Genomic DNA, 27,965 nt, shown 5'->3' on the forward strand with positions numbered 1-27,965 from the left:
GCGGGAACAAGATGGCAGCCCCCATACCTCAAGGGTTGTCTCGTTTATCGAGGGTTTTGGGCTGGTGGTCTCGGCAGGTGGGTAGGGACGGGGTCGATAGGACCCTAGGGGCTAGAAGAGGAGGACAGAGTCGAGGGAAATACTCTCTGTGCAATTGTCCTTGGTGAGCTGGGACAATACGAGTCATACCTAGGCCGTGGAAGAGGCTGAGGTGGACAGGACCCAGCTACTGAGCTCAGCGGTCGAATGGGCAGAGCCTAGACAAGGCCGTGAGAGCGAGTGAATTAACGGGGATTAAGTTTTTCCGGACTGATTTGGGTCTGTCTGGCGAGGAGATGTTAAAGGGGAGACAAGTAATGGGTTGGAAGGTGGACTTCGTAATCTTCGATTCTTATAAATGAACTACGTTGAAGACTAGCCAAAAATGAGGGCGTCCCATATTGTCACTGCCCCTGTCTGAGCAAACCTCATGATCAGAGAGAAAAGGCTCCCTGGTCTTTCAAGGGTTTATTGGTCAGTTGGGTGCTAAAACGACAGAATAAAGTTTACCAGTGAGACTCCCGATAGAATGAGCAAAATATCTCGAGTAAATATGGAGCAGATGCCTACAAGAGGACTTTGCTTATGGTTTAAGAATAGCATTCAGGGCCAGGCGCGGTGGTTCACACTTGTAATCCCAGCACTTGGAAGTCCGAGGCAGAAGGATGGCTTGAGCCCGGGAGTTCGAAATGAGCCTGGGCAACATAGTAAGAACCCGTCTTTACAAAAATGTTTAAATTAGTCGAGTGCGATGGCGCACTCCTGTAGTCCCAGCTACTTGGGAGGCTGCGGTGGGAGGATAGCTAGAGCCCAGGAGGCCAAGGCTGCAGTGAGCCGTGATCGTGCAACTGCACTCCAGGCTAGCGATCTGTCTCAAAAAATAAAAATAAAGTAATAAAGAATAGTATTCTGCTCATTTCAGTATTGGGTTGGTGTTTCCCTATCACCATCAGTTCTTTGAAACTTGGTTTAATCAACTCAGTATCCGTAGAGTTAGCATAGTCCTGTACTGTGGAAAGTTCTAAAGGAAAGCCTTTAGTAAATGTGATGTTAATAAAGGTTGCCGACTGTCTTCTATTTAGAGACACCCATAAGTATTAAGGTCCTAATGCAATTTTTCATTGTTTTATAATTGTTCCTGAAGCATTCTTTGGATATGCCCTTTCTATAGTGCTTTGCTTAGAGTTTGTAAAAGATAGTAGATGTTTTTTCTAGGTTCCTAACTTTTCCTTTACCTTCCAGCCAGTTCTGGTGACTCAGTCCTCAGCTATAGTTCCAGTAAGAACTAAAAAACGTTTCACACCTCCTGTTTATCAACCTAAATTTAAAACAGAAAAAGAGTTTATGGAACATGCCCGGAAAGCAGGATTGGTTATTCCTCCAGAAAAATTGGACCATCCCATACATCTGGCCTGTACAGGTGAGGTATTTCTGGGACCCTGACCTGGGATCCTTCTGTCAGAGATCTTCTGGAACTTGGGATGACTTAGACTATGATTGATGATATTTAATTAAGCATGAAGTCAGTTCAACTTCAATAATGATTAGCCTTAAATACACTGTATATCATGAAGTTGTTCTTTGAACTTACTTTCACACTGTCTGTAGAAGGCAAGAGTGAAATTTCCCCATTTTGTGGAAGTAGAAGCTGAGGCTCTGAGAGAAGACTTAAATCTTTCTGGCTTTTTTTGTTTTGTTTTTTGTTTTTGTTTTTGTTTTTGTTTTTTTGAGACAGAGTCTTATTCTGTCACCCAGTGGCACAATCTCAGCTCACTGCAACCTCTGCCCCCCAGGTTCAGGTGATTCTCCTACCGCAGCCTTTCAAGTAGCTGGGATTATAGGCACCTGCCACCGTACCTGGCTAGTTTTTGTATTTTTAGTAGAGAAGGGGTTTCACCATCTTGGCCAGGCTGGTCTTGAACTCCTGACCTTGTGATCTGCCCACCTCAGCCTCCCAAAGTGCTGGGATTACAGGCATGAGCCACCGCGCCCAGCCTTGTTCTGTTTTTTTTCTAGTGTAACATAGTTCTGTCTACATGGAAGTCTGTTTCATTAGTCTACTTCATATCCACAATCCTTCCCAATTGTACATTACTTCAATTTTATGAGTTTTTCTCAATCTTTCAACGCTTTCTTAATTTTTTTGTTCCCTTATTACAGCTGGTATATTTGATGCCTATATTCCTCCTGAGGGTGATGCACGCATATCATCTCTTTTAAAGGAGGGACTGATACAGAGAACTGAACGAATGAAGAAGACTGTGGCATCGCAAATGTCGTAGGTGTCTGACACAGTTGGGACTTGGTATTAGAGTAACAATTTATTGTTGCTACTTTATCCCAAAGAGATCTTTTTGGGTTAATTGGATTGGGTATCACTCTCTTAATAACATGATGGTATTTTTTTCTTTGTAGTAGAGTCTGTATTTAATGCAGAATAATATGGGCCTTCTTTTTTTTTTTTTTTTTTTTTGAGACGGAGTGTCGCCCAGGCTGGGGTGCAGTGGCGCGATCTCGGCTCACTGCAAGCTCCGCCTCCCGGGTTCACGCCATTCTCCTGCCTCAGCCTCCGAGTAGCTGGGACTACAGGCGCCCGCCACCACGCCCGGCTAGTTTTTTGTATTTTTAGTAGAGACGGGGTTTCACCATGTTAGCCAGGGATGGTCTCGATCTCCTGACCTCGTGATCCACCCGCCTCGGCCTCCCAAAGTGCTGGGATTACAGGCTTGAGCCACTGCGCCCGGCCAATATGGGCCTTCTGATCTTTTTTTTTTTTTTTTTTGAGACGGAGTCTTGCTCTGTCGCCCAGGCTGGAGTGCAGTGGCACGATCTCAGCTTACTGCAAGCTCCGTCTCCCAGGTTCACACCATTCTCCTGCCTTAGCCTCCCGAGTAGCTGGGACTACAGGTGCCTGCCACCACGCCCGGCTAATTTTTTTTTTTTTTTTTTTTTTTTTTTTTTTAGTAGAGACGGGGTTTCACTGTGTTAGCCAGGATGGTCTCGATCTCCTGACCTCGTGATCCGCCCGCCTCGGCCTCCCAAAGTACTGGGATTGCAGGCATTAGCCACTGCGCCCAGCGGGCCTTCTGATTCTTAGCATCCCCGCGTTTATTGGTAACATCAGTTAGGGAGTTGACTTTGGAGTGTGTTGAATCCTTTTTTAATCATATATTTGATTTTGTTTGTTTGTTTGTTTTTGAGATGGAGTTTTGCTCTTGTTGCCCAGACTGGAGTGCAATGGCGCAATCTTGGCTCACCGCAACCTCCGCCTCCTGGGTTCAAGCAATTCTCCTGCCTCAGCCTCCTGAGTAGCTGGGATTTCAGGCATGTGCCACCATGCCCGGCTAATTTTGTATTTTTAGTAGAGATAGGGTTTCACCATATTGGCCAGGCTGGTCTCGAACTCCTGACCTTATGATCCACCTTATGATCTCAAAAAAAAAAAAAAAAAAAGTTGGGATTTTTTTAGAGTTAGCCAGATGGAGAAGTGTGGTGAGGAACAGCATTCTAGGGAAACAGAACAGTACAAGCAAGGCTTTGAGGTTAAAAGAGTATAAAGGGGTGTCAGATTTTGTCAAATGCTTTTTTGTGTCTATTGAGATGATCATGTGATATTTGTTCTTTATTTTGTTGATATGACATATTAATTGATTTTCTTTTCTTTTTTTTTTTTTTTTTTTTTTTTTTTGAGACGGAGTCTCGCTTTGTCACCCAGGCTGGAGTGCAGTGGCCGGATCTCAGCTCACTGCAAGCTCCGCCTCCCGGGTTCACGCCATTCTCCTGCCTCAGCCTCCCGAGTAGCTGGGACTATAGGCGCCTGCCACCTCGCCCGGCTAAGTTTTTGTATTTTTAGTAGAGACGGGGTTTCACTGTGTTACCCAGGATGGTCTCGATCTCCTGACCTCATGATCCGCCCGTCTCGGCCTCCCAAAGTGCTGGGATTACAGGCTTGAGCCACCGCGCCCGGCCTCTTTTTTTTTTTTTTTTTGAAATGGAGTCTTGTTCTTTTGCCCAGGCTGGAGTGTAGTGACTCCATAGTGGCCACTGCAGCCTCCGCCTCCCAAGTTCAAGTGACTCTCCTGTCTCAGCCTCCCGAGTAGCTGAGACTACAGGTGCGCACCACCATACCCCACTAATTTTTTGCATTTTTAGTAGAGACAGGGTTTCACCATGTTAGCCAGCCTGGACTCTTGACTTCAGGTGATCCACCCTCCCTGACCTCCCAAAGTTCTGGCATTACAGGCATGAGGTACCATGCCTGGTCTTATTAATTGATTTTCAAATATTAAACCAACTTCACATTCCTGGGATAAATTCCTTTAACATACTTAAATTAACACTTTAATTTAATCAAATTCTCTATTTACATTGTTATAACTTGGAAAATGCTGTTGACGGCTGAATTATAGAGTACATTATGAATATTTTTTCTTTCCTGCATAATATTTTTTTTTTTCTGAAGTGAAGTGTCTTAATTTGCTCATTTGCTTATGGAACTATGGGTTATGTAATTTCCTCTCTGTGCATTCAAAACATTAAATTTTTTTTTTGGAGAAGGAGTTTCACTCTGTCGCCCAGGCTGGGGTGCAGTGGCGTGATCTTGGCTCACTGCAACCCCTGCCTCCTAGGTTCAAGCAATTCTTCTACCTTAGCCTCCCCAGTAGGTGGGACTACAGGCATTCGCCACCATGCCTGGCTAATTTTTTTGTATTTTTAGTATAGACGGGATTTCACCATATCGGCCAGGCTGGTCTCAAACTCCTGACCTCGTTATCTACATGCCTCAGCCTCCCAAAGTACTGGGATTACAGGTGTGAGCCACTGCGCCCTGCAACATTAAATATTTTATTAATTTCATCTTTTTCAAGAAATCCTTCCTAGAGTCTTCTTACCTATTTCAATCTGGACTAGTTGCTCTTAAGGCCAACTGTACATCTTAGGATCTAATATTCCTCTTGCCTCCCTCTTATGTTGTAGTCCCTGTTGCTTGGGTCCTATGTCTTTATGTTTTCATAATTTATTTCATTACTTTGATGGAGCACATTTTCTAGCAGCTTCCTGAGAAAGGCTGCATGGTGGATAAATGAGATCTTGCAAGTCTAAAAAGAAGTCTTTCTTTTATTCTCGCACTTCATATATAATTTGCCCAGGTATTGACTTCTGCGATAGAAATAATTTTTTCCTCAATTAAAAGTACTGCTCAAAGTCTGGGCGTGGTGGGTCATGCCTGTAATCTCAATACTTTGGGAGGCTGAGGCAGGAGGATCACTTGAGCAGGAGTTGAATACCAGCTGGGCAACACGGTGAGACCTTGTCTCTACAAAAACTAAAAAAAAAAGTGAAAATTAGCCAAGCATGGTAGTGCACACTTGTAGTTCCAGTTACTTGGGAGGCTGAAGTGGGAGGATTGCTTGAGCCCCAGAGGTCAAGGCTGCAGTGAGCCCTGATGGCATCACTGTACTCTAGCCTGGGCGACAGAGTGAGACCCCGTCTCAGTGAATGAATGAATGAATTAATTAATAATAAAAGCGCTGCTCTGTTGTCTTTGTAACTTATTTTTATTTTTTTTGAGACGGAGTCTTGCTCTGTCACCCAGTGCAACCTCTACCTCGGATTCAAGCGATTCTTCTGCCTCAGCCTCCTGAGTAGCTGAGACTACAGGTGCCCATCACCATGCCCGGCTAATTTTGTGTTTTTAGTAGACAGAGTTTCACCACATTGGCCAGGCTGGTCTCGAACTCCTGACCTTATGATCAGCCCACCTCAGCCTCCCAAAGTGCTGGGATTACAGCAGGCATGAGCCACCTGGCCGTAACTTCTTTTTTTTTTTTTTTTTTTTTTTTGAGACGGAGTCTTGCTCTGTCACCCAGGCTGGAGTGCGGTGGCAGGATCTCAGCTCACTGCAACCTCTGCCTCCCGGGTTCAAGTGATTCTTCTGCCTCAGTCTCCCGAGCTGGAACTATAGGCACATGTCATCATGCCTGGCTAATTTTTTGTATTTTTAGTGGAGATGGAGTTTCACCATGTTGGCCAGGATGGTCTCGATCTCCTGACCTCATGATCTGCCTGCCTCGGCTTCTCAAAGTGCTGGGATTACAGGCGTCAGCCACTGCACCCGGCCTGTCTTTGAAACTCCTAATGTTGGTGTTAGGAAGCCCAGTGTTGCCGGGTGCGGTGGCTCAGGCCTGTAATCCCAGCACTTTGGGAGGCTGAGGCAGGCAGATCATGAGGTCAGGAGTTTGAGACCAGCCTGGCCAGCATGGTGAAACCTCGTGTCTACTAAAAATACAAAAATTAGCCAGGCGGGGTAGTGTGTGCCTGTCGTCTGAGCTACTCGGGAGTCTGAGGCAGGAGAATCACTTGAACCCAGGAGGCGGAGGTTGCAGTGAGCCGAGATTGCGCCACTGCACTCTAGCCTGTGTGACGGACACTCCATCTCAAAAAAAAATAAGGCCAGGCATGGTGGCTCACGCCTGTAATCCCAGCACTTTGGGAGGCCAAGGTGGGTGGATCACGAGGTCAGGAGATCGAGACCATCCTGGCTAATACGATAAAACCCTGTCTCCACTAAAAAGAAAATTAGCTGGGCATGATGGTGGGTGCCTGTAGTCCCAGCTACTGAGGAGACTAAGGCAGGAGAATGGCATGAACCCGGGAGGCAGAGCTTGCAGTGAGCCGAGATCGTGCCACCGCACTCCAGTCAGGGTGACAGAGTGAGACTCCATCTCATAAAAAAGAAGCCCAGTGTTATTCTGACTCTTTTTTTTTTTGAGATGGAGTCTCGCTCTGTTGCCCAGTCCAGAGTGCAGTGGCACAATCACTACAACCTCTGCCTAAGTTCAAGTGATTCTCCTGCCTCAGCCTCCTGAGTAGCTGGGATTACAGACAGCACCACCATGCCCAGCTACTTTTTTTTTTTTTTTCTTTTTGAGATGCAGTCTCTCTCTGTGACCCAGGCTGGAATGCAGTGGTGCGATCTCTGCTCACTGCAACCTCTGCCTCCCGGGTTGAAGTGATTCGTGTGCCTCAGCCTCCCGAGTAGCTGGGATTACAGGTATGCACCATCACGCCCAGCATATTTTTATTTTTTTAGTAGAGATGGTGTTTCACCATGTTGATTAGGCTGGTCTCAAACTCCTAACCTCAAGTGATCTACCTGCTTCGGCCTCCCATTGTGCTGAGATTACAGGCGTGAGCCACTGCACTCCAGCCTGGGTGACAAAGCGAGACTCCGTCTCAAAAAAAAAAAAAAATCAATTATTGAGTAAGTAGATGGACATGAATGGAGCTCAGTGTAAGCTGTGAATTATGGAATTGTGAGAAGACCTTTAGAAGTAATACTCAGCCTTAATTTTACAGAATCCGGAGGATAAAAGACTATGATGCCAATTTTAAAATAAAGGACTTCCCTGAAAAAGCTAAGGATATCTTTATTGAAGCTCACCTTTGTCTCAACAAGTAAGTGAACTTCCTATCTTTACCCATTCTGTTGTCAGCAGTTAGTTATTATTTTAGGCACAGTTTTTTGTTTGTTTTTGTTTTGCACAAATTTGTTTTCTGCCTTCAGGTAAGATATCTAGAGTGAGAGAACTTCCTATATTGGAAGTAATTAGTGACTGAAGCTGTCTTTCACTCCCCTCTCTGCTTCTGGGAATTTCTACCATTTGGTCTGTCTCAGTTCCACCTGCATGTGTTGGGACCTTGTGCTAGAATAGCTGCCTTTTTCACCCCATCTGATCCCTGAATTCATCCTGATCTTTTTTGTGTGTTTGTCTTATGTATCTTCATTTCCCTTTCCTTGGTTATTTTGAATATATTTCTTGTGAAAATTTCCAGCTCTCCCTCCACTTTTATTTTTTAATTTTTTGTTTTGAGATGGATTCTTGCTGTCTCACCCAGGCTGGAGTGCAATGGCACAATTTAGGCTCAACCTCCACCTCCCTGGTTCAAGCAATTCCCCTGCCTCAGCCTCCCAAGTAGCTGGGATTGGAGGCACATGCCACCATGTCCAGCTGATTTTTTTGTATTTTAGTAGAAACGGGATTTCACCATGTTGGCCAGACTGGTCCCGAACTCCTGACCTCAGGCAATCTGCCCGCCTCGGTCTCCCAAAGTGTTAGGATTACAGGCGTCAGCCACTACGCCCAGCCCCCCCACCATTTTTTTTTTTTTTTTTTAAATTGAGATGGAGTCTCACTGTTGTGCAGTCTGGAATGCAGTGACATGATCATAGCTCACTGCAGCCTTGACCTCCTGGACTCAAGTGGTTCTCTCAGGGACTCTACTTAGTTCCCAAAGTAGAGCTGGGACCACCGGTGTCTGCCACCACACCCGGCTAATTAAAATAAATTTTTTTTTGTAGAGACAAGGTTTTGCTGTGTTACCTAGACGAGTCTCAAATTCCTGGGCTCAAGCAATCCTCCTCCCTTGGCCTCCCACAGTGATAAGATTATAGGCATGATCCACCATGCCTGGCCACCCAGCTTTTTCTTGATTCATTCAAATTAGGGCTGCTAGGAATATGAAGAATCAATATTAGGAGGCTGGAATATCTTAAGTACTAGCCATGGACTGTTGCTGGCATTCTTTGATCTGTGGCTGCTGTGGCTGGGCTTCAGGTGGGACCCAAAACCTGTAGTCTAAAATCCATTAATTATTTAATTTTACTTTTATTTCTTTTAAAAAATTTATTTATTTTGAATAGAGATGGGATCTCACGATGTTGCCCAGGCTGTTCTTGTTTTTGTTTCTTGTTTTGAGACTGTCTCATTCTGTTGCTCAAGCTGGAGTGCAGTGGTGCAATCACGCTTATTGCAGCCTCGGCTCCGGGGCTCAAGCGATCCTCCCACCTTAGCTCCCTGAGTAGCTGGAACTCTAGGGGTGTACCACCACACCCTGCCAGTTTTCATATTTTTTGTAGAGATGGGATTTCACCACGTTGCCCGGACTACGGAGGCTGGTCATTTTTTTTTTTTTTTTTTTTCCCTTTTTGAGATGGAGTCTGGCTCTGTCACCCAGGCTGGAGTGTAGTGGTGCAATCTTGGCTCACTGCAGCCTCTGCCTCCTGGGTTCAAGCGATTCTCCTGCCTTAGCCTCCCAAGTAACTGGGATTTCAGGTGCATGCCACCACACCCAGCTAATTTTTGTATTTTTAGTACAGATGGGGTTTTACCATGTTGGCCAGGTGGTCTGAAACTCCTGACCTCAGGTTATCTGCCTGCCTCAGCCTCCCAAAGTGTTGTGATTACAGATGTGAGCCACTATGCCCAGCCTTGTTTTATTTCTCAAAACATTGTTGTTGTTGTTTTTTGAGATAGACTGTTGTTCTGTTGCTCAGGCTGGAGTGCAGTGACGTGATCTTGGCTCACTGCAACCTCTACCTCCTGGATTCAAGCAATTCTGCTTACCCTCCCAAGTAACTGGGATTACAGGCACATACCACCACACCTGACTATTTTCTGCATTTTTAATAGAGATGGGTTTCACCATGTTGGCCAGGCTGGTCTTGAACTCCTGACCTCAAGTAATCCACCCACCTTGGCCTCCCAAAGTGCTGGGATTACAGGCATGAGCCACTGCGCTCGGCCTAATTTTTTTTTTTTTTTGAGACGGAGTCTCGCTGTGTCGCCCAGGCTGGAGTGCAGTCGCCTGATCTCGGCTCACTGCAAGCTCTGCCTCCCAGGTTCACACCATTCTCCTGCCTCAGTCTCCCGAGTAGCTGGGATTATAGGCACCCGCCACCATGCCTGGCTAATTTTTTGTATTTTTAGTAGAGATGGGGTTTCATCGTGTAAGCCAGGATGGTCTCGATCTCCTGACCTCGTGATCTGCCTGTCTTGGCCTCCCAAAGTGCTGGGATTACAGGCGTGAGCCACCGTGCCTGGCCAATTTTTGTAGTTTTAGTAGAGACGGGGTTTTGTCATGTTGGCCAGGCTGATCTCGAACTCCTGACCTCAGGTGATCCGCCCTCCTCAGCGTTACTGTTGTTTCTATTGAGAAATTAACTTTTTTTTTTTTTAATTTTGTTAAAGTTTATTTTTACTTTGTGCACTTTTATTTATCTTTTTCTTTCGAGACAGAGTCTTGCTCTGTCGCCCAGGCTGGAGTGCAGTAGCACAATTTTTACTCACTGCAACCTCCGCCTTCCGGTTTGAAATGATTCTTCTGCCTCAGCCTCTAGAGTAGCTGGAACTACAGGTGCCCGCTACCACGCCCAGCTAATTTTTGTATTTTTGGTAGAGACAGGGTTTCACCATATTGGCCAGGCTGGTCTCGAACTCCTGACTTTGTGATCCGCCCACCTTGGCCTCCCAAAATGCTGGGATTACAGGTGTGAGCCACCGTGCCCAGCTGACTTTGTGTGCTTTGAAGATTTTCTCTCGGGCTGGGCATGGTGGCTCTCGCCTGTAATCCCAGTGCTTTGGGAGGCCGAGGCTGGCAGATCACAAGGTTGGGAGTTCGAAACCAGCCTGGCCAATATGGCAAAACCCCGTCTCTACTAATAATAATAATAATAAAATTTGCCAGATGTGGTGGCGCATGCGTGTAATCTCAGCTACATGGGAGGATGACGCAGGAGAATTGCTTGAACCCGGGCGGCGGAGGTTGTAGTGAGCCGAGATTGCGCCATTGCACTCCAGCCTGGGTGACAGAGCAAGACTCCATCTCAAAAAAAAAAAAAAAAAAAAAAAAGGGGGCCGGGCGCGGTGGCTCAAGCCTGTAATCCCAGCACTTTGGGAGGCCGAGACGGGCGGATCACGAGGTCAGGAGATTGAGACCATCCTGGCTAACACGGTGAAACCCCGTCTCTACTAAAAAATACAAAAAACTAGCTGGGCGTGGTGGCGGACGCCTGTAGTCCTAGCTACTCGGGAGGCTGAGGCAGGAGAATGGCGTGAACCCGGGAGGCGGAGCTTGCAGTGAGCTGAGATCTGGCCACTGCACTCCAGCCTGGGTGACAGAGCAAGACTCCATCTCAAAAAAAAAAAAAAAAAAAAAAAAAGGGGGCCGGGCGCGGTGGCTCAAGCCTGTAATCCCAGCACTTTGGGAGGCCGAGACGGGCGGATCACGAGGTCAGGAGATTGAGACCATCCTGGCTAACACGGTGAAACCCCGTCTCTACTAAAAAATACAAAAAACTAGCTGGGCGTGGTGGCGGACGCCTGTAGTCCTAGCTACTCGGGAGGCTGAGGCAGGAGAATGGCGTGAACCCGGGAGGCGGAGCTTGCAGTGAGCTGAGATCTGGCCACTGCACTCCAGCCTGGGTGACAGAGCAAGACTCCGTCTCAAAAAAAAAAAAAAAAAAAATCCAATAATTAGTCAGATGTGGTGGTGCATGCCTGTAATCTTAGCTACTCTGGAGGGGCTGAGGCAGGAGAATCACTTGAATCTGGGAGTCCGAGGTTGCAGTGAGCTGAGATCGTGCCACTGCACTCCAGCCTCAGCGACAGAGCAAAACTCCATCTCAAAAAAAAAAAAAGCAAAAACGATTTTTTTCTCTCTCTTTAGTATTCAGCAATTTACTATGATTTATCTATGTCTTCTTAAATTTTTATTTATTTTATTTATTTATTTTTTAGTTTTTTTGTAGAGACAGGGTCTGGCCTTGTTGCCCAGGCTGGTCTTGAATCCCTGGCTTCAAGCGATCCTTCCCCTCAGACTCCCAAAATGCTGGGATTATAGGCATGTGCCACCACACCGGGCCATGTGTGTGTCTTTTATCCTGCTCTGGGTTCATATTGCTTCTTAAATCTTTGGGTGCTTTTTTTGTCAGTGTTGGAAAATTCTCAGTCAGAACTCATCTCTTCAGATGTTGCTTCTGCTCCACTTTCTCGTCTCCTTGTGTAGTTCTGAATACACATATGTTAGATCTTTCACTATGTGCCAAATGTGTCTTCAGCTCTTTTCTATATTTTTCCAACCTTTTTTTTCCCCCTCCAGCTTTAGTCTGGATATTCTCTGATCTATCTTCCTGTCTTCTTTCAAATTGTAGCTAATCTGCTGTTAACCTACCTATCGAGTTTTTAATTTTATATTATTTTCTGTTTTTCACTTTTAGAATTTTCATTGATTTTTGTGTGTGTGTGTGTGTGTGTGTGTGTCCATTTCTCTGGTAAAATTCTCTATTCTGTCATCTAATTTCTCGAACATACTAATCACAGTTATTTTAAAATCTGTGTCTGATAACTTCAAAATCTATGTCTTCAATAGGTCCATTTTCTCTTGTCTTATTTGTTTCTTTTTTTTTTTTTTTTTTGAGACGGAGTCTCGCTCTGTCGCCCAGGCTGGAGTGCAGTGGCCGGATCTCAGCTCACTGCAAACTCCGCCTCCCGGGTTTACGCCATTCTCCTGCCTCAGCCTCCCAAGTAGCTGGGACTATAGGCACCCGCCACATTGCCCGGCTAGTTTTTTGTATTTTTTAGTAAAGATGGGGTTTCACCGTGTTAGCCAGGATGGTCTCGATCTCCTGACCTCGTGATCCGCCCGTCTCGGCCTCCCAAAGTGCTGGGATTACAGGCTTGAGCCACCGCGCCCGGCCGTCTTATTTGTTTCTTTTTTTTTTTTTTTTTTTTTTTTTTTTTGAGACGGAGTCTCGCTGTGTCCCCGGGCTGGAGTGCAGTGGCCGGATCTCAGCTCACTGCAAGCTCCGCCTCCCGGGTTTACGCCATTCTCCTGCCTCAGCCTCCCGAGTAGCTGGGACTACAGGCGCCCGCCACGTCGCCCGGCTAGCTTTTTGTATTTCTTAGTAGAGACGGGGTTTCACCCTGTTAGCCAGGATGGTCTCGATCTCCTGACCTAGTGATCCGCCCGTCTCGGCCTCCCAAAGTGCTGGGATTACAGGCTTGAGCCACCGCGCCCGGCCTATTTGTTTCTTTTGGGTTTTAGTTAGTTCTTGTCATTTTTGTTTTTGTTTTTGAGATGAAGTCTTGCTCTCTTGCCCTGGCTGGAGTGTAGTGGTGCGATCTCTGCAGGGTCTTGCTATGTTGCCTAGGCTGGTCTCGAACTCTGGCCTCAAGCAGTCCTCTCACCTTGGCCTCCCAAAGTGTTGGTACAGTTTTCTTGTCATTTTGTATTCCTGCATTTTTTTATTTTAACAAATAGATATTTTAGAAAAATCAAAGACAATCATTTATCTTAAAAATTATAAGATTGGGGCCAGGCGCAGTGGCTCATGCCTGTAATCCCAGCACTTTGGGAGGCCGAGACGGGCGGATCACGAGGTCAGGAGATCGAGACCATCCTGGCTAACACGGTGAAACCCCGTCTCTACTAAAAATACAAAAAATTAGCCAGGTGCGGTGGCGGGCACCTGTAGTCCCAGCTACTCAGGAGGCTGAGGCAGGAGAATGGTGTGAACCCGGGAGGCACAGCTTGCAGTGAGCCAAGATTGCGCCACTGCACTCCAGCCTGGGCGACAGAGCGAGATTCCGTCTCAAAAAAAAAAAAAAAAAAATTATACAATTAATAATAGCTTTTACACATTTGTGGTAAAATACACATAATATAACATTTACCATTTTATCATTTTGAAGTATATAATTCAGTGGCATTAAGTACATTCACAGTGTTGTACAATTCTTACCACTATCCATTTCCAGATTGTGTTCATCCCAAACAGAAATTTTGTACCCACTAAGCAGTAATTCCCCATTGCCCTCTTCCCTTATCACCTGGTAACCTCCATTCTACTTTATTTATTTATTTATTTATTTGGTATTTTTAGTAGAGATGGGGTTTTACCATGTTAGCCAGGCTGGTCTCAAACTCCTGGCCTCGAGTAATTCTCCTACCTCAGCCTCCCAAAGTGCTGGGATTACAGACTTGAGCCACCACACTCAGCCGTCTACTTTCTTTCTCTATGAATTTAACCATCCTGATGCTATGGTCTGAATGTTTGTGTTCCTGAAAATTCATTTGTCGAAATTCTAACTCCCAAGGTGATGGTATAGGCTGTGGGGGGACCTCTGGGAAGTGATGAGGTCATGAGAGTGGAGCCCTCATGAATGGGAATAGTGCCCTTATAAAAGAGACCTGAGGGGCTGGGCGTGGTGGTTCACACCTGTAATCCCAGCACTTTGGGAGGCCGAGGCAGGTGGATCAAGAGATCGAGGCCATCCTGGCCAACATGGTGAAACCCCGTCTCTACTAAAAACACAAAAATTAGCTGGGCGTGGTGGCATGTACCTATAGTCCCAGTTACTCGGGAGGCTGAGGCAAGAGAATTGCTTGAACCCAGGAAGTGGAGGTTGCTTGCAGTGAGCTGAGATTGCACCACTGCACTCCATCCTGGCAACAGAGCGAGACTCCGTCTCAAAAAAAAAAAAAAAAAAAAGACCCGTGGGAGCTTCTGCACCCCTTCTGCCCATTGAGGACACAGCAAGAAGTCACCATCTATGAGGAACAGGCTCTCACCAGACACCAGACTTGCCAGTGCCTTGATCTTGATCTTGGACTTCCCAGCCTCTAGAACTGTGAGAAATACATGTTGTTTATAAGCCACCTGGTTTATGGTATTTTTGTTATAGCATCCTGAATGGACAAAGGCATCTAGGTATCTCACATAAGTGGAATCTTACAGTTTTTGACCTTTTGTGATTGGCTTAGTTCACTTAGCATGATGTCTTCAGTGTTCATATATATTGTAGTATGTGTCTCCTTATTATTATTTATTTACTTATTTATTTTCTGAGATGGAGTTTTGCTCTTGTCACCCAGGCTGGAGTGCAGTGGCTCTATCTCCGGTCACTGCAACCTCTGCCTCCTGGGTTCAAGCGATTCTCCAGCCTCAGCCTCCCAAGTAGCTGGGATTACAGACGCCTGCCACCACACCCAGCTAATTTTTGTATTTTTAGTAGAGATGGGGTTCACCATGTTGGCCAGACTGGTCTCAAACTCCTGACCTCAGGTGATCCACCCACCTCAGCCTCCCTAAGTGCAGGGATTACAGGTGTGGGCCACCATGCCTGGCTACATGTGTTTCCTTATTAAGGCTGAATAATATTTCATTGTATGTATATACACCACATTTTGTTTTTTGTTTTTTTTTTTTTGAGACGGAGTCTCGCTCTGTCGACCAGGCTGGAGTACAGTGGCCGGATCTCAGCTCACTGCAAGCTCCGCCTCCCGGGTTCCCGCCATTCTCCGGCCTCAGCCTCCCGAGTAGCTGGGACTACAGGCGCCCACCACCTCACCCGGCTAGTTTTTTGTATTTTTTAGTAGAGACGGGGTTTCACCGTGTTAGCCAGGATGGTCTCGATCTCCTGACTTCGTGATCCGCCCGTCTCGGCCTCCCAGAGTGCTGGGATTACAGGCTTGAGCCACCGCGCCCGGCCCACATTTTGTTTATCCATTCATCTAGTGATGGACATTCAGGTTGTTTCCACTTTTTATTGTGGCGTAATGCTCCTGTGATTGTTGGTGTACAAGTATCTCTTCGAGTTCGTGCTTTCAATTCATTTGGGTATATACTCAGAACTGAAGTTGTTGGATCACATGGTAGCTCTATGTTTAACTTTTTGAGGGGCTAGGTGGCTCATACCTGTAATCCAGCACTTTCAGAGGCCAAAGTGGGAGGATTGTTTCTGGGCAACAGAGTGAGACCCCCATCTCTACAAAAACATTTAAAAAATCAGCCAGGGGCCAGGTGTGGTGGCTCATGCCTGTAATCCCAGCACTTTGGGAGGCTGAGACGGGCGGATCACAAGGTCAGGAGATCAAGACCATCCTGGCTAACACGGTGAAACCCCGTCTCTACTAAAAAAAAAAAATACAAAAATTAGCCGGGCGCGGTGGCGGGCACCTGTAGTCCCAACTACACGGGAGGCTGAGGCAGGAGAATGGCGTGAACCTGGGAGGCGGAGATTGCACCACTGCATTCCAGCCTGGGTGACAGAGTGAGACTCCGTCGCAAAAAAAAAAAAAAAAAAAAAAATCAGCCAGGCGTGGCGGCGCATGCCTGTAGTCCCAGCTATTTGAGGTGCTAAGGCAGAAGGATTGCTTGAGCCCAGGGATTTTTGAGGCTGTGGTGAGCTAAGATTGTGTCACTAGACTCCAGCCTCAGTGACAAAATGAGACTCTGTCTCAAAAAAAACCCTAACTTTTTGAGGAACCACCATATGGTTTTCCATAGCAGCTACACTGTTTTACATTCCTACGACCAATGCACAAGGATTCCAATTTCTCTACATCCTCACTGATACCTATTACTTTCCTTTTTATTCTTTTTTTTTTTATTTTTTTTTTGAGATGGAGTCTTGCTCTCTCACCCAGGTTGGAGTGCAGTGGCGAGATCTCGGCTCGCTTCAACCTCCGCCTCTCGGGTTCACGCCATTCTCCTGCCTCAGCCTCCTGAGTAGCTGGGACTACAGGCGCCCGCCACCACGCCTAGTTAATTTTTTGTATTTTTAGTAGAGACGGGGTTTTACCGTGTTAGCCAGGATGGTCTCGATCTCCTGACCTCATGATCCACCCGCCTCGGCCTCCCAAAGTCCTGGGATTACAGGCATGAACCACTGTGCCCGGCCACTTTCCTTTTTAGGAGGCCGAGGCGGGCGGATCATGAGGTCAGGAGATCGAGACCATCCTGGCTAACACGGTGAAACCCCGTCTCTACTAAAAATACAAAAAACTAGCCGGGCGCGGTGGCGGGCGCCTGTAGTCCCAGCTACTCGGGAGGCTGAGGCAGGAGAATGGCGTAAACCCGGGAGGCGGAGCTTGCAGTGAGCTGAGATCCGGCCACTGCACTCCAGCCTGGGTGACAGAGCAAGACTCCGTCTCAAAAAAAAAAAAAAAAAAAAAAGGCCGGGGGCGGTGGCTCAAGCCTGTAATCCCAGCACTTTGGGAGGCCGAGACGGGCGGATCACGAGGTCAGGAGATCGAGACCATCCTGGCTAACACAGTGAAACCCCGTCTCTACTAAAAAATACAAAAAAATAGCCGGGCGAGGTGGCAGGCGCCTGTAGTCCCAGCTACTCGGGAGGCTGAGGCAGGAGAATGGCATGAACCCGGGAGGCGGAGTTTGCAGTGAGCTGAGATCCGGCCACTGCACTCCAGCCCGGGCAGCAGAGCGAGACTCTGCCTCAAAAAAAAAAAAAAAAAAAAAAAATATATATATATATATATATATATGAAATGGGGTCTCACTGTATTGCCCAAGCTGGTCTCAAACTCCTGGGCTCAAGCAGTCCTCTTGCTTCAGCCTCCCAAAGTGCTAGGACTACAGGTGTGAGCCACCATGGCCAACCTTTTTCTTTTTATAATAGGCATCCTCATGGGTGTGAAGTGTGGTATCTCATTATGGTTTTGCTTTGTATTGCTCTAATAGCTAGTGACATTGAGCATCTTTTCACGTGCTATTGGCCTTTTGTACATCTTCTTTGAAGACAGGTCTTTTTTTTTTTTTTTTTTTTTTGAGATAAAATCTTTCTCTGTCACCCAGGCGGGACTGCAGTGGCACGATCTTGGCTCATAGCAACCTCCACCTCCTGGGTTCAAGCGATTCTCCTGCCTCAGCCTCCTGAGTAGCTGGCATTACAGGCATGCACCACCATGCCCAGCTAATTTTTGTATTTTTAGTAGATACGGGGTTTCACCATGTTGGCCAGGCTGGTCTCAAATCCTGACCTCAGATGATCCACCCGCCTCAGCCTTCCAGAGTGCTGGAATTACAGGCGTGAGCCGCTGCACCCAGCCCAGAAAGGTCTATTTTTAAATTAGACTGTTATTTTATTGTTGAGTTATAGGAGTTATTTATTTATTTTGGATATTAATCCCTTATCAGATAAATGCTTTGCTAATATTTTCCCCCATTTTATGGTTTGACTTTTCACTTTTATTATTTTTTTAGAGATGGAGTTTTGCTCTTGAAGCCCAGGCTGGAGTGCAGTGGCGCGATCTCGGCTCACTGCAACCTCTGCCTCCTGGGTTCAAGCAATTCTCCTGCCTCAGCCTCCCATGTAGCTGGGATTACAGGCATGTGCCACCACACCTGGCTAATTTTTGTATTTTTAATAGAGACAGGGTTTCAGCATGTTGGCCAGGCTGGTCTTGAACTCCCAACCTTGGGTGATCCACCTGCCTCGGCCTCCCAAAGTGCTGGGATTACAGGCATGAGCCACCGCGCCCGGCCATTTTTTCACTCTTGATAGTATCTTTTGATGCAAAAAAGTTTGTAATTTTGATGAAATCCAGTTTATCAAGTTTTTTTCTTTTGTTACCATATTGGGTTTTTTCTTTTGGTGTCGTATTGAAGAAATCATTGCCAAATCCAGTGTCATGAAGTATTTCCCCTTTCTTTTTCTCTAAGATTTTTATAGTTTTAGTTCTCACATTTAGGTCTTTGCTCCATTTTGAGTTAGTTTTTGTATGTAATGAAAAATATGTGATGTTTTTGCTTTTTTTTGCATGTGAATATTCATTTTTCTAGCACCATTTATTGGAGACTGTCCTTTCCCATTAAGTGGCCAGGCTGGTCTCAAACTCCTGACCTGAAATGATCCGCCCGCCTTGACCTCCCAAAGTGTTTGGATTACAGGCATGAACCAGCATGCCTGTCCCCAACAGTGGTTTTTGCAGAAATAGAGAAACACGGTCAGGCGTGGTGGCTAGTTCAACCTAGTTTGAATAATATCAACTTAGTTTCAATAATATACAAACACTCTGCTCCTATATGTCTCTCTCTCCCACTTTATTATGTCTCTCCTGCTTCATTATCACAGATTACAGTTTTATACCTTGGGTGCCCATTACATCAATTCATAATTATTGTTTTATGCATTTGCCTTTTAAATCATATAGAATGAAAAATGAGGAATTACAAACCAAAAGTACAATAATGCAGGCTTTTATATTTACCTATGTAGTTACTTTTACTAGTGTTTTTTGTTTTTTTCTTGTGGTTTTGAGTTACTTTCTGGTGTCCTTTCATTTTAGCCTGAAGGATCCCCTTTAGCCTTTGTTTCTTTCCTGTCTTTCTTTCTTTCTTTCTCTCTCTCTCTCTCTCTCTTTCTTTCTTTCTTTCTTTCCTTCTTTCTTTTCCTGTCAGGTTCTCACTTCATCAGCCAGGCTGGAGTGAGCATAGTGGTGCAATGATAGCTCCACTGCAGCCTCAAGCTGCTGGGCTCAAGCGATCTTCCCACCTTAGCCCCTGAGTAGCTGGGACTACAGGTGTGTGCTACAGCACCTGGCTAATTTTTTTTTTTTTCCCTAATTTTTTGTAGAGACAGGGGTCTTGCTTTGTTGCCCAGGCTGGTCTCGAACTCCTGGCCTCAAGTGATCCTCTTGCCTCTGCCTCCCAATGTGTTGGGATGATAGACATGAGCTGCTATGCCCAGCCTGTTGCTGCTTTCAAGATTCATTCTTTTGTCTTTGGGTTTTGACACTTTGGTTTTAATGTTTCTTGGTATGGATTTCTTTCAATTTATCTTGCTTGGAGGTTTTTTAGCTTCCTGGAGGTACATATTAATGTCTTTCATCAGATTTGGGATGTCTGCGGCCATTATTTCTTTCTTTCTTTTTTGCATTTTATTTTTATTTTATTTTATTTTTTGAGATGGAGCTTTACTCTTGTTGCCCAGGCTGGAGTGCAGTGGCCTGATCTTGGCTCATTGCAGCCTCTGCCTCCCAGGTTCAAGTGATTCTCCTGCCTCAGTCTCCCAAGTAGCTGGGATTACAGGTGCTTGCCACCACACCCGGCTAATTTTTGTACTTTACTAAAAAGAGATAGGGTTTCACCCTGTTGGCCAGGCTGGTCTTGAACTCCTGACCTCAGGTGATCCACCTGCCTTGGCCTCCCAAAATGCTGGGATTACAGGTGTGAGCCACTGTGTCTGGCTGCATTATTTCTTCAAATTTTTTTTTCAATCCATTTCTTCTTTTTCTGGGACTCCTGTGATGTGTATTTGGTATACTTGATGATGTCCCATAGGTTCCTCAAGGTTTTGTTCGTTTTTCTTCATTCTTTTTTCTCTTTGCATTTTAGACTATGTAATTTTAATTACCTTATCCTTAAGTTCACTGATTTTTGCCTGCTCAAATCTGCTGTTGAACTCCTCTAGTGAATTTTAAAATTTATTGTACTTTTTAGCTCCATAATTTCTGTTTGGTTCCCTTGTATAATTTCTGTCTCTTTAGTGATATTCTCAATGTGTTCACACATTGTTTTTCTGATTTCATTACTTCTTTGTCTGTGGTTTCCTTTAGCTCATTGGGCATATTTAGGACAATTGATTTGTGTCTTTACTAATAATTACAATGTCTGGGTTTCCTTAGCGGTGGTTTCTGTCAAATTATTTTTTGGCCGGGTATGGTGGCTCATGCCTATAATTGCAGTACTTTGGGAGGCCGAGGCGGGCAGATCACCTGAGTCCAGGAGTTCGAGACCAACCTGGCCAACATAGTGATACCCCAACTCTACTAAAAATAAGCTGCGTGTGGTGGCGCGCACCTGTAGTCCCAGAGTCTCATTCTGTCGCCCAGGCTGGAGGGCCATGGTGCAATGCCCCCCAACCAAAAAAAGTGTATTTGTCTATTTCACATTTTATCCAACATGTCCTTTTTTTCTTTTTTTTTTTTTGAGACTGAGTCTGGCTCTGTCGTGCAGTGGCCGGATCTCAGCTCACTGCAAGCTCCGCCTCCCGGGTTTACGCCATTCTCCTGCCTCAGCCTCCGGAGTAGCTGGGACCACAGGCGCCCGCCACCTCGCCCGGCTAGTTTTTTGTATTTTTCAGTAGAGACGGGGTTTCACCGTGTTAGCCAGGATGGTCTCGATCTCCTGACCTTGTGATCCGCCCATCTCAGCCTCCCAAAGTGCTGGGATTACAGGCTTGAGCCACCGCGCCCGGCTCCTTCTTTTTTTTGAGATGGAGTCTCACTCTGTTGCCAGGCTGGAGTGCAGTGGCGCGATCTTGGCTCACTGCAACCTCCACCTCCTGGGTTCAAGCCATTCTCCTGCCTCAGCCTCCTGAGTAGCTGAGACTACAGGCGTATACCACTGCACCTGGCTAATTTTTGTATTTTTAGTAGATTCTCCTGCCTCAGCCTCCTGAGTAGCTGAGACTACAGGCGTGTACCACTGCACCTGGCTAATTTTTTTTTTTTTTTTTGAGAGGGAGTCTTGCTCTGTCGTCCAGGCTGGAGTGCAGTGGCGCGATCTCGGCTCACTGCAAGCTCCGCCTCCCGGGTTCACGCCATTCTCCTGCCTCAGCCTCCTGAGTAGCTGGGACTACAGGCGCCCGCCACCGCGCCCGGCTAATTTTTTGTATTTTTAGTAGAGACGGGGTTTCACTGTGGTCTCGATCTCCTGACCTTGTGATCCGCCCTCCTCGGCCTCCCAAAGTGCTGGGATTACAGGCGTGAGCCACCACGCCCGGCCACCTGGCTAATTTTTGTATTTTTAGTAGAGACACGGTTTCACCATGTTGGCCAGGATGGTCTTGATCTCCTGACCTCATGATACGCCTGCCTTGGCCTCCCAAAGTGCTAGGATTACAGGGGTGAGCCACCGCATCTGGCCCATTTTATCCAACATTTTAAAATGTTTATAGTAGGAGTAGTTTTACATTAACCCAGTCTGTTATGTTGCAGAAGCAGATGTCTACCTTTTCAGAGTAAATTCAATTGCAAAATAGTAAGTGAACTCATGGAAAATTGAGTTTATTTATTTCCACCAAAGACTTCTTTTTTTTTTTTTTTTTTTTTTGAGACGGAGTCTCGCTCTGTCGCCCAGGCTGGAGTGCAGTGGCGCGATCTCGGCTCACTGCAAGCTCCGCCTCCTGGGTTTACGCCATTCTCCTGCCTCAGCCTCCTGAGTAGCTGGGACTACAGGCGCCCGCCACCGCGCCCGGCTAATTTTTTGTATTTTTAGTAGAGACGGGGTTTCACCGTGGTCTCGATCTCCTGACCTTGTGATCCGCCCGCCTCGGCCTCCCAAAGTGCTGGGATTACAGGCGTGAGCCACCGCGCCCGGCCTCCACCAAAGACTTCTATGCCAGGATAGTGAGGAGGAAGAGTTCACTCAGAGGTGCCAGTCATGGTAGTTTGTCACCACAGCTCAGTCTAGTCTAGTCTGTTCCTACAGTAGAGGAAATGACTTGGAATCTTTCCTAGTAGGAATGGAGATGAAAGGGAAGCAGATAGACATGTTAGAACTAATCCTTTACCCACTCTGGGCTTAGAGAGCAAGATTTTTCAAAGGGGACAAAGAGTTAAACTGCTCATAGTAAACTGGGGAAAAGTCGTGTGTGCATCTGAAAGAAGCTAATCTATGGCCTTAGATTTGATACTCATCAGTTAGGATCCCTCCTAAAATCTTGTACCTACAGCAGCTAGGGTTTGTTGTCTGTTTTGTGGGGTTTTTTGTTTTTTTTTTGGTTTTTGGTTTTTTTTTTTTTTGAGACAGAGTCTTGCTGTGTCGCCCAGGCTGGAGTGCAGTGGCACAATCTCAGCTCAGCGCAACCTCTGCCTCCCGGATTCATGCCGTTCTCCTGCCTCAGCCTCCCAAGTAGCTGGGACTATAGGCACCTGCCACTACACTCAGCTAATTTTTTTTGTATTTTTAGTGGAGATGGGTTTCACCTTGTTAGCCAGGATGGTCTCGATCTCCTGACCTCGTGATCCGCCCGTCTCGGCCTCCCAAAGTGCTGAAATTACAGGCGTGAGCCACTGCGCCCGGCTGTTTTTTGTTTTTCTAACCATTACTGTATAGAGTCAGCATAACTTGGCCACTCTGGCAGCAACAAGATAAAGGAGAAATAATAGGACCAGGAAAGACATGATTATCTTTGACTAGGTTCAAAGATGAGATTGTAAGATACAAGGCCAACAACATGGTGAAACCCCATCTTTACTAAAAGTACAAAAATTAGGTGGGCGTCATGGCATGCGCCTGTAATCCCAGCTACTCAGGAGGCTGAGGCAGGAGAATGGCTTGAACCCGGGAGGTGGAGGTTGCAGCGAGCCGAGATCGCGCCACTGCACTCCAGCCTGGCAACAGAGTGAGACTCTGACTCCAAAAAAAAAAAAAAAAAAAAAACAAGATATAAGGCCAAGCCAGATGGTACTGATGCTAGGTCAGAGGCAAGAGGAGATAAAACAAGCTATTGATTGTTACTTGTGTTGAACTTTGTTGCTCATACCAGCTTAGAGCAAAAATCAGATCCTATGTCCCAGTGAGGGTACCCATCTTAAGGATATATGGTAATTTTAGAGAAATTTCCTCCTGCTCCTTAGATTTAAACATAATTAAAAAAAATTTTTTTTTTGTAATATAATTTTATTCTGCTACTAGATCTCAGGGTTTTCTGGTAAATCACATTATTGTTTTTGTGCCCCTAGAATTTAGCATATTATATACCTGGCTTATACAAGATGTGCCAAAAACATTTGTAAAAATGAATTGTTTTTCATTTTCAGGGCCATTTTCAGTCTTCATACAGGGTATTATAAGAGCAGTAGTCAATGATATTTATTGTTTTCTTTTGTAGCTCAGACCATGACCGACTTCATACCTTGGTAACTGAACACTGTTTTCCAGTAAGTTCTCATCCTCCTTAGAACTTTGGGGTGACTGAGTGGACAGATTCTAGACATCGTCTCTGGTTTTTCTTTTCTTTTCTGGTTTTTTTTTTTTTTGAGACAGATTTTCGCTCTTGTTGCCCAGGCTGGAGTGCAATGGTGCGATGTTGGCTCACCGCAACCTCCACCTCCCGGGTTCAAGTGATTCTTCTGCCTCAGCCTGCCAAGTAGCTGGGATTACAGGTGCCCGGGACCATGCCCGCCTAATTATTTATTTATTTATTTATTTTGAGACAGAGTCTTGCTCTGTCGCCCAGGCTGGAGTGGAGTGGCGAGATCTTGGGTCACTGCAAGCTCCGCCTCCCGGGTTCATGCCATTCTCCTGCCTCAGCCTCCTGAGTAGCTGGGACTGCAGGCACCCGCCACCACACCCAGCTAATTTTTTGTCTTTTTAGTAGAGACGGGGTTTCACTGTGTTAGCCAGGATGGTCTCAGTCTTCTGACCTCGCAATCCATCCGCCTCGGCCTCCCAAAGTGCTGGGATTACAGGTCTGAGCTACTGCATATGGCCTAATTTTGTATTTTTAGTAGAGATGGGGTTTCTCCATGTTGGTCAGGCTGATCTCTAACTCCCGACCTCAGGTGATCCACTGACCTTGGCCTCCCAAAGTGCTGGGATTACAGGCATGAGCCCCACCATGCCCTGCCTGGTTTCTCTTAAGAAGGATCAGTTTTGAGAGTGTAGGAAGTTTAAGGTACAGGCTGAAGTTTCATTGCTTGTAGCTGAATGATAATGTCTTGACACGGACTCTGGTAAGGGCCCTGGCAAATAAAAGAGGTCCCTCAACCAGCAGTCATGACACTGCAGGAGCATCCTGAGGCTTGGATATGGGCTATACGAGGCCACATCTCCATATACCTGCACTATCATGAAGGATTTAACCAGAGTTCGTGAGGCTTATATTGAGTGGTAACAGCAATGTGAGGCACTTGGAGGGACCCCCAAGGATAAGAACTTTGTAGTTCAGTTAGGGATTCAAGAATAAGAACTTGGGGCTGGGTGCAGTGGCTCACGCCTGTAATCCCAGCACTTTGGGAGGCTGAGGCGGGTGGATCACAAGGTCAGGAAATCAAGACCATCCTGGCTAACATGGTGAAACCCCGTCTCTACTGAAAATACAAATAAATTAGCGGGGCATGGTGGCGGGCGCCTGTAGTCCCAGCTACTTGGGAGGCTGAGGCAAGAAAATGGTGTGAAGCTGGGAGGTGGAGCTTGCAGTGAGCCGAGATCACGCCACTGCTTCAGCTTGGGCAACAGAGCGAGACTCCCGTCTCAAAAAAAAAAAAAAGAACCTTGGGTTTCTATCAATAGAACTTCAGTTTCTATAAGTCTTCCCCAGTCGTAGCAGTTTAGCCCTTAAGTCCTGTAAAATTCCCACTTTTCATTGTTAATAGGTGAGTGGGAAAAATATATATGTATGCAGTCAACACAAGTACCTGCAATAATTGCCAGATTATGAAAGTGTATGGGAGGGATGATGGTGTATTGGGCAAGCTGGCAGTTTGGAATGTGGTTTTCATTTATTTGGAGAAGGGTGCTCAAAGAGGAAGGTGGGTCTGAAGTTGTGATTTAGATAAAAAGAGAGTTGTCAGGTGAACTTGCCCAATAGCTTAATCAAAACTTGGGAAGGTGCGAGAGAAAACAGGCACAAGAGAGCATGTGGTGGGAAATGTGCTGCCTGTTGGCTGTAGTCTTGCAGGAAGTAAGAGCAGTGTGGCAGCACCAGCTTCCTTAAAGGGAGGGAAAAATCCAGTTGAACTTGTTCTCCTCTGCCCTTAGGACATGACCTGGGACATCAAATATAAGACCGTCCGCTGGAGCTTCGTGGAATCTTTAGAGCCCTCCCATGTTGTTCAAGTTCGCTGTTCAAGTATGATGAACCAGGGCAACGTGTACGGCCAGGTCACCGTACGCATGCACACCCGGCAGGTAGAGGCACTAGTCTGCCTTCCTCCCAGCTTTTCTTCACACAGCTTGGGCACCTCCCTCTGGAGTGCTGGGTGTGGCTGCCCAGGACTGTAAGCAGTAACAAAAGGTACACTGTGATCTGTCTTCCTTGCTGTGCTGCTGTCGCCTTCCCACTGTTACATGTTGGCTCTACTAAGACATGTGTGAGGATATTCTCTCCCACCCTTCCTGTTTTTTTTTTTTTTTCTCCAAGACAGGGTCTCATTCTGTCACCCAGGCTGGAGTGCAGTGATGTGATTATGGCTCACTGCAGCCTCAACCTCCTGGTCTGAAGCAATCCTCCCACCTCAGCCTCCAAGTAACGGGGACTATAGGGGCATGCCACCACGCCTGGATAATTTTAGTATTTTTTGTAGAGACCGGTCTTGTCATTTTGCCCAAGCTGGTCTCAGACTTCTGGGCTCAAGTGATCTGCCCACCTCAGCCTCCCAAAGTGCTGGGACTATAGGCATGAGCCATTGTGCCCCACTCCTTCTTCCCTGCCCCCTGTCAAAGAACTTGTAAGAGTAAAGTGTCAGTAGTTGATCAGATAGTCCTAGATTCAGAATTCCGAGATAATTTTTTTCTACCCATTAAGATTTTTTCTGGGCCGGGCATAGTGGCTCAAGCCTGTAATCCCAGCACTTTGGGAGGCCGAGACGGGCGGATCACGAGGTCAGGAGATCGAGACCATCCTGGCTAACACGGTGAAACCCCATCTCTACTAAAAAAAAAAAAAATACAAAAAACTAGCCGGGCGAGGTGGCGGACGCCTGTGGTCCCAGCTACTCCGGAGGCTGAGGCAGGAGAATGGCGTAAACCCGGGAGGTGGAGCTTGCAGTGAGCCGAGATCTGGCCACTACACTCCAGCCCGGGCGACAGAGCGAGACTCCATCTCAAAAAAAAAAAAAAAAAAAAAAAAAGATTTTTTTTCTGGCTGGGCACAGTAACTCACGCCTGTAATCCTAGCACTTTGGGAGGCCACAGCGGGCAGATCACAAGGTCAGGAGTTTAATACCAGCCTGGCCAACATGGCAAAACCCCGTGTATACTAAAAATAGAAAAATTGGCCAGGCATGATAGTGTGTGCCTGTACTCTCACCTACTCAGGAGGTTGAGGCAGGAGAATCACTTGAACCTAGGAGGCGGAGGTTGCAGTGAGACAATCTCATACCACTGCACTCCAGCCAAGGCAAAGAGTGAGACTCCATCTTAAAAAAAAAAGATTGTGTGACAATAAAACAAACAACTCACACTCACACACCAAAAAAACTAAGAGGCCAGATTTGCTTTTATCCTTGCAGACTCTGGCCATCTATGACCGGTTTGGCCGGTTGATGTATGGACAGGAAGATGTACCCAAGGATGTCCTGGAGTATGTTGTATTCGAAAAGCAGTTGACAAACCCATATGGAAGCTGGAGAATGCATAGCAAGATCGTTCCGCCATGGGCACCCCCTAAGCAGCCCATCCTTAAGGTAAGGTGGCTTGCGTGGTTTAAAGAGAGCTGAGGCAGTACTTGGGGTCTGCTAAGCCACTCTGTTGGGCTCCCCCTAGTGGCAAGAGGGGGTGATGCACCACCGGGAAAGGGAAGGCTTGGTGGGTGGGTGGATGGATGGGTGGGAGCAGGGGATGAAGTTCTTCTGGGTTAGCCATGGGCTTGGTTGGTGGGTAACTTGGCATCCTACTCTTTCAGACGGTGATGATCCCTGGCCCTCAGCTGAAACCAGAAGAAGAATATGAAGAGGCACAAGGAGAGGCCCAGAAGCCTCAGCTAGCCTGATGACAAAAATGACTTCTGGGGTGAAGCCTGGGTGATGAGGCTGCTGGAAGCTTTGAAGTCTCCCATTCCCATCATGCTATAGAAAGAACTACCTTTGTTCTCTCCCATCCTGCTCAGGTCTTTTCAGTAGTCTCATCCTCAGCAACCATGGCTGATGGCTGGGCCCTAGCAGGTGGCAGGTATAACATGGCCATGTACACTTTTCTTTTTTAAATTTTTTGTCTAGCTTCTGAGTCTAGATGAAAGACAGTATGTTTCAGAGAACATTGGATACCAGTTTTTTCCACAGCAGGGACTGAGAGAGAGAACCAGCAGCATCCTCTTTGTAATCACAGGGCAGGGATCAGAGTTTGAAATAAAACGCTGTCAGAGTATTGGTAAAATTTTGGTGAGTTCTGTACATTTCCCCTGGTTCAGGCTGGGCATAGACCGGACTTCAAATGGCAGAAGTGGAAGATAAGCCTGCTTGTGAGTGATGTGACTTTAAGGAAATCTAGACTGGGAAAGAATAATTAGTGTTTATAAGATATTTAAGAGGCCCTTTTTCATTTACTGACTCACTGATGAATCAGCATTTGTATTTTATGGAAAAATATAAATCCAAAAAAATAATTTGTCCCTCAG

The 27,965-nt window shown here is 46.3% G+C and overlaps 1 protein-coding gene across 3 annotated transcripts; it reads left to right on the forward strand.

The window, feature by feature from the left end:
• On the forward strand, positions 1-27,724 carry MRPL45 (mitochondrial ribosomal protein L45). Of its 3 annotated transcripts, none has more exons than XR_013406618.1 (8): positions 1-77; positions 1,282-1,459; positions 2,200-2,317; positions 7,399-7,497; positions 23,520-23,568; positions 25,391-25,869; positions 26,201-27,036; positions 27,255-27,724. XR_013406618.1 is itself a non-coding variant. In XM_028836422.2 (8 exons), exons 1-8 carry the CDS (start codon positions 12-14, stop codon positions 27,339-27,341), a joined length of 921 nt encoding a protein of 306 aa, XP_028692255.2. In that variant the 5' UTR covers positions 1-11; the 3' UTR covers positions 27,342-27,724. The 3 variants fall into 3 exon arrangements, 2 of the variants coding, with proteins under 2 accessions (XP_028692255.2, XP_077827484.1); XM_028836422.2 differs by having other exon boundaries at positions 25,391-25,540; positions 26,863-27,036; XM_077971358.1 differs by lacking the exon at positions 25,391-25,869 and having other exon boundaries at positions 26,863-27,036.
• The last annotated feature ends 241 nt before the right edge of the window (positions 27,725-27,965 follow it).

This window comes from Macaca mulatta, chromosome 16 (genome assembly GCF_049350105.2).
Source record: "Macaca mulatta isolate MMU2019108-1 chromosome 16, T2T-MMU8v2.0, whole genome shotgun sequence".
Classification (NCBI taxonomy): Eukaryota; Metazoa; Chordata; class Mammalia; order Primates; family Cercopithecidae; genus Macaca; species Macaca mulatta.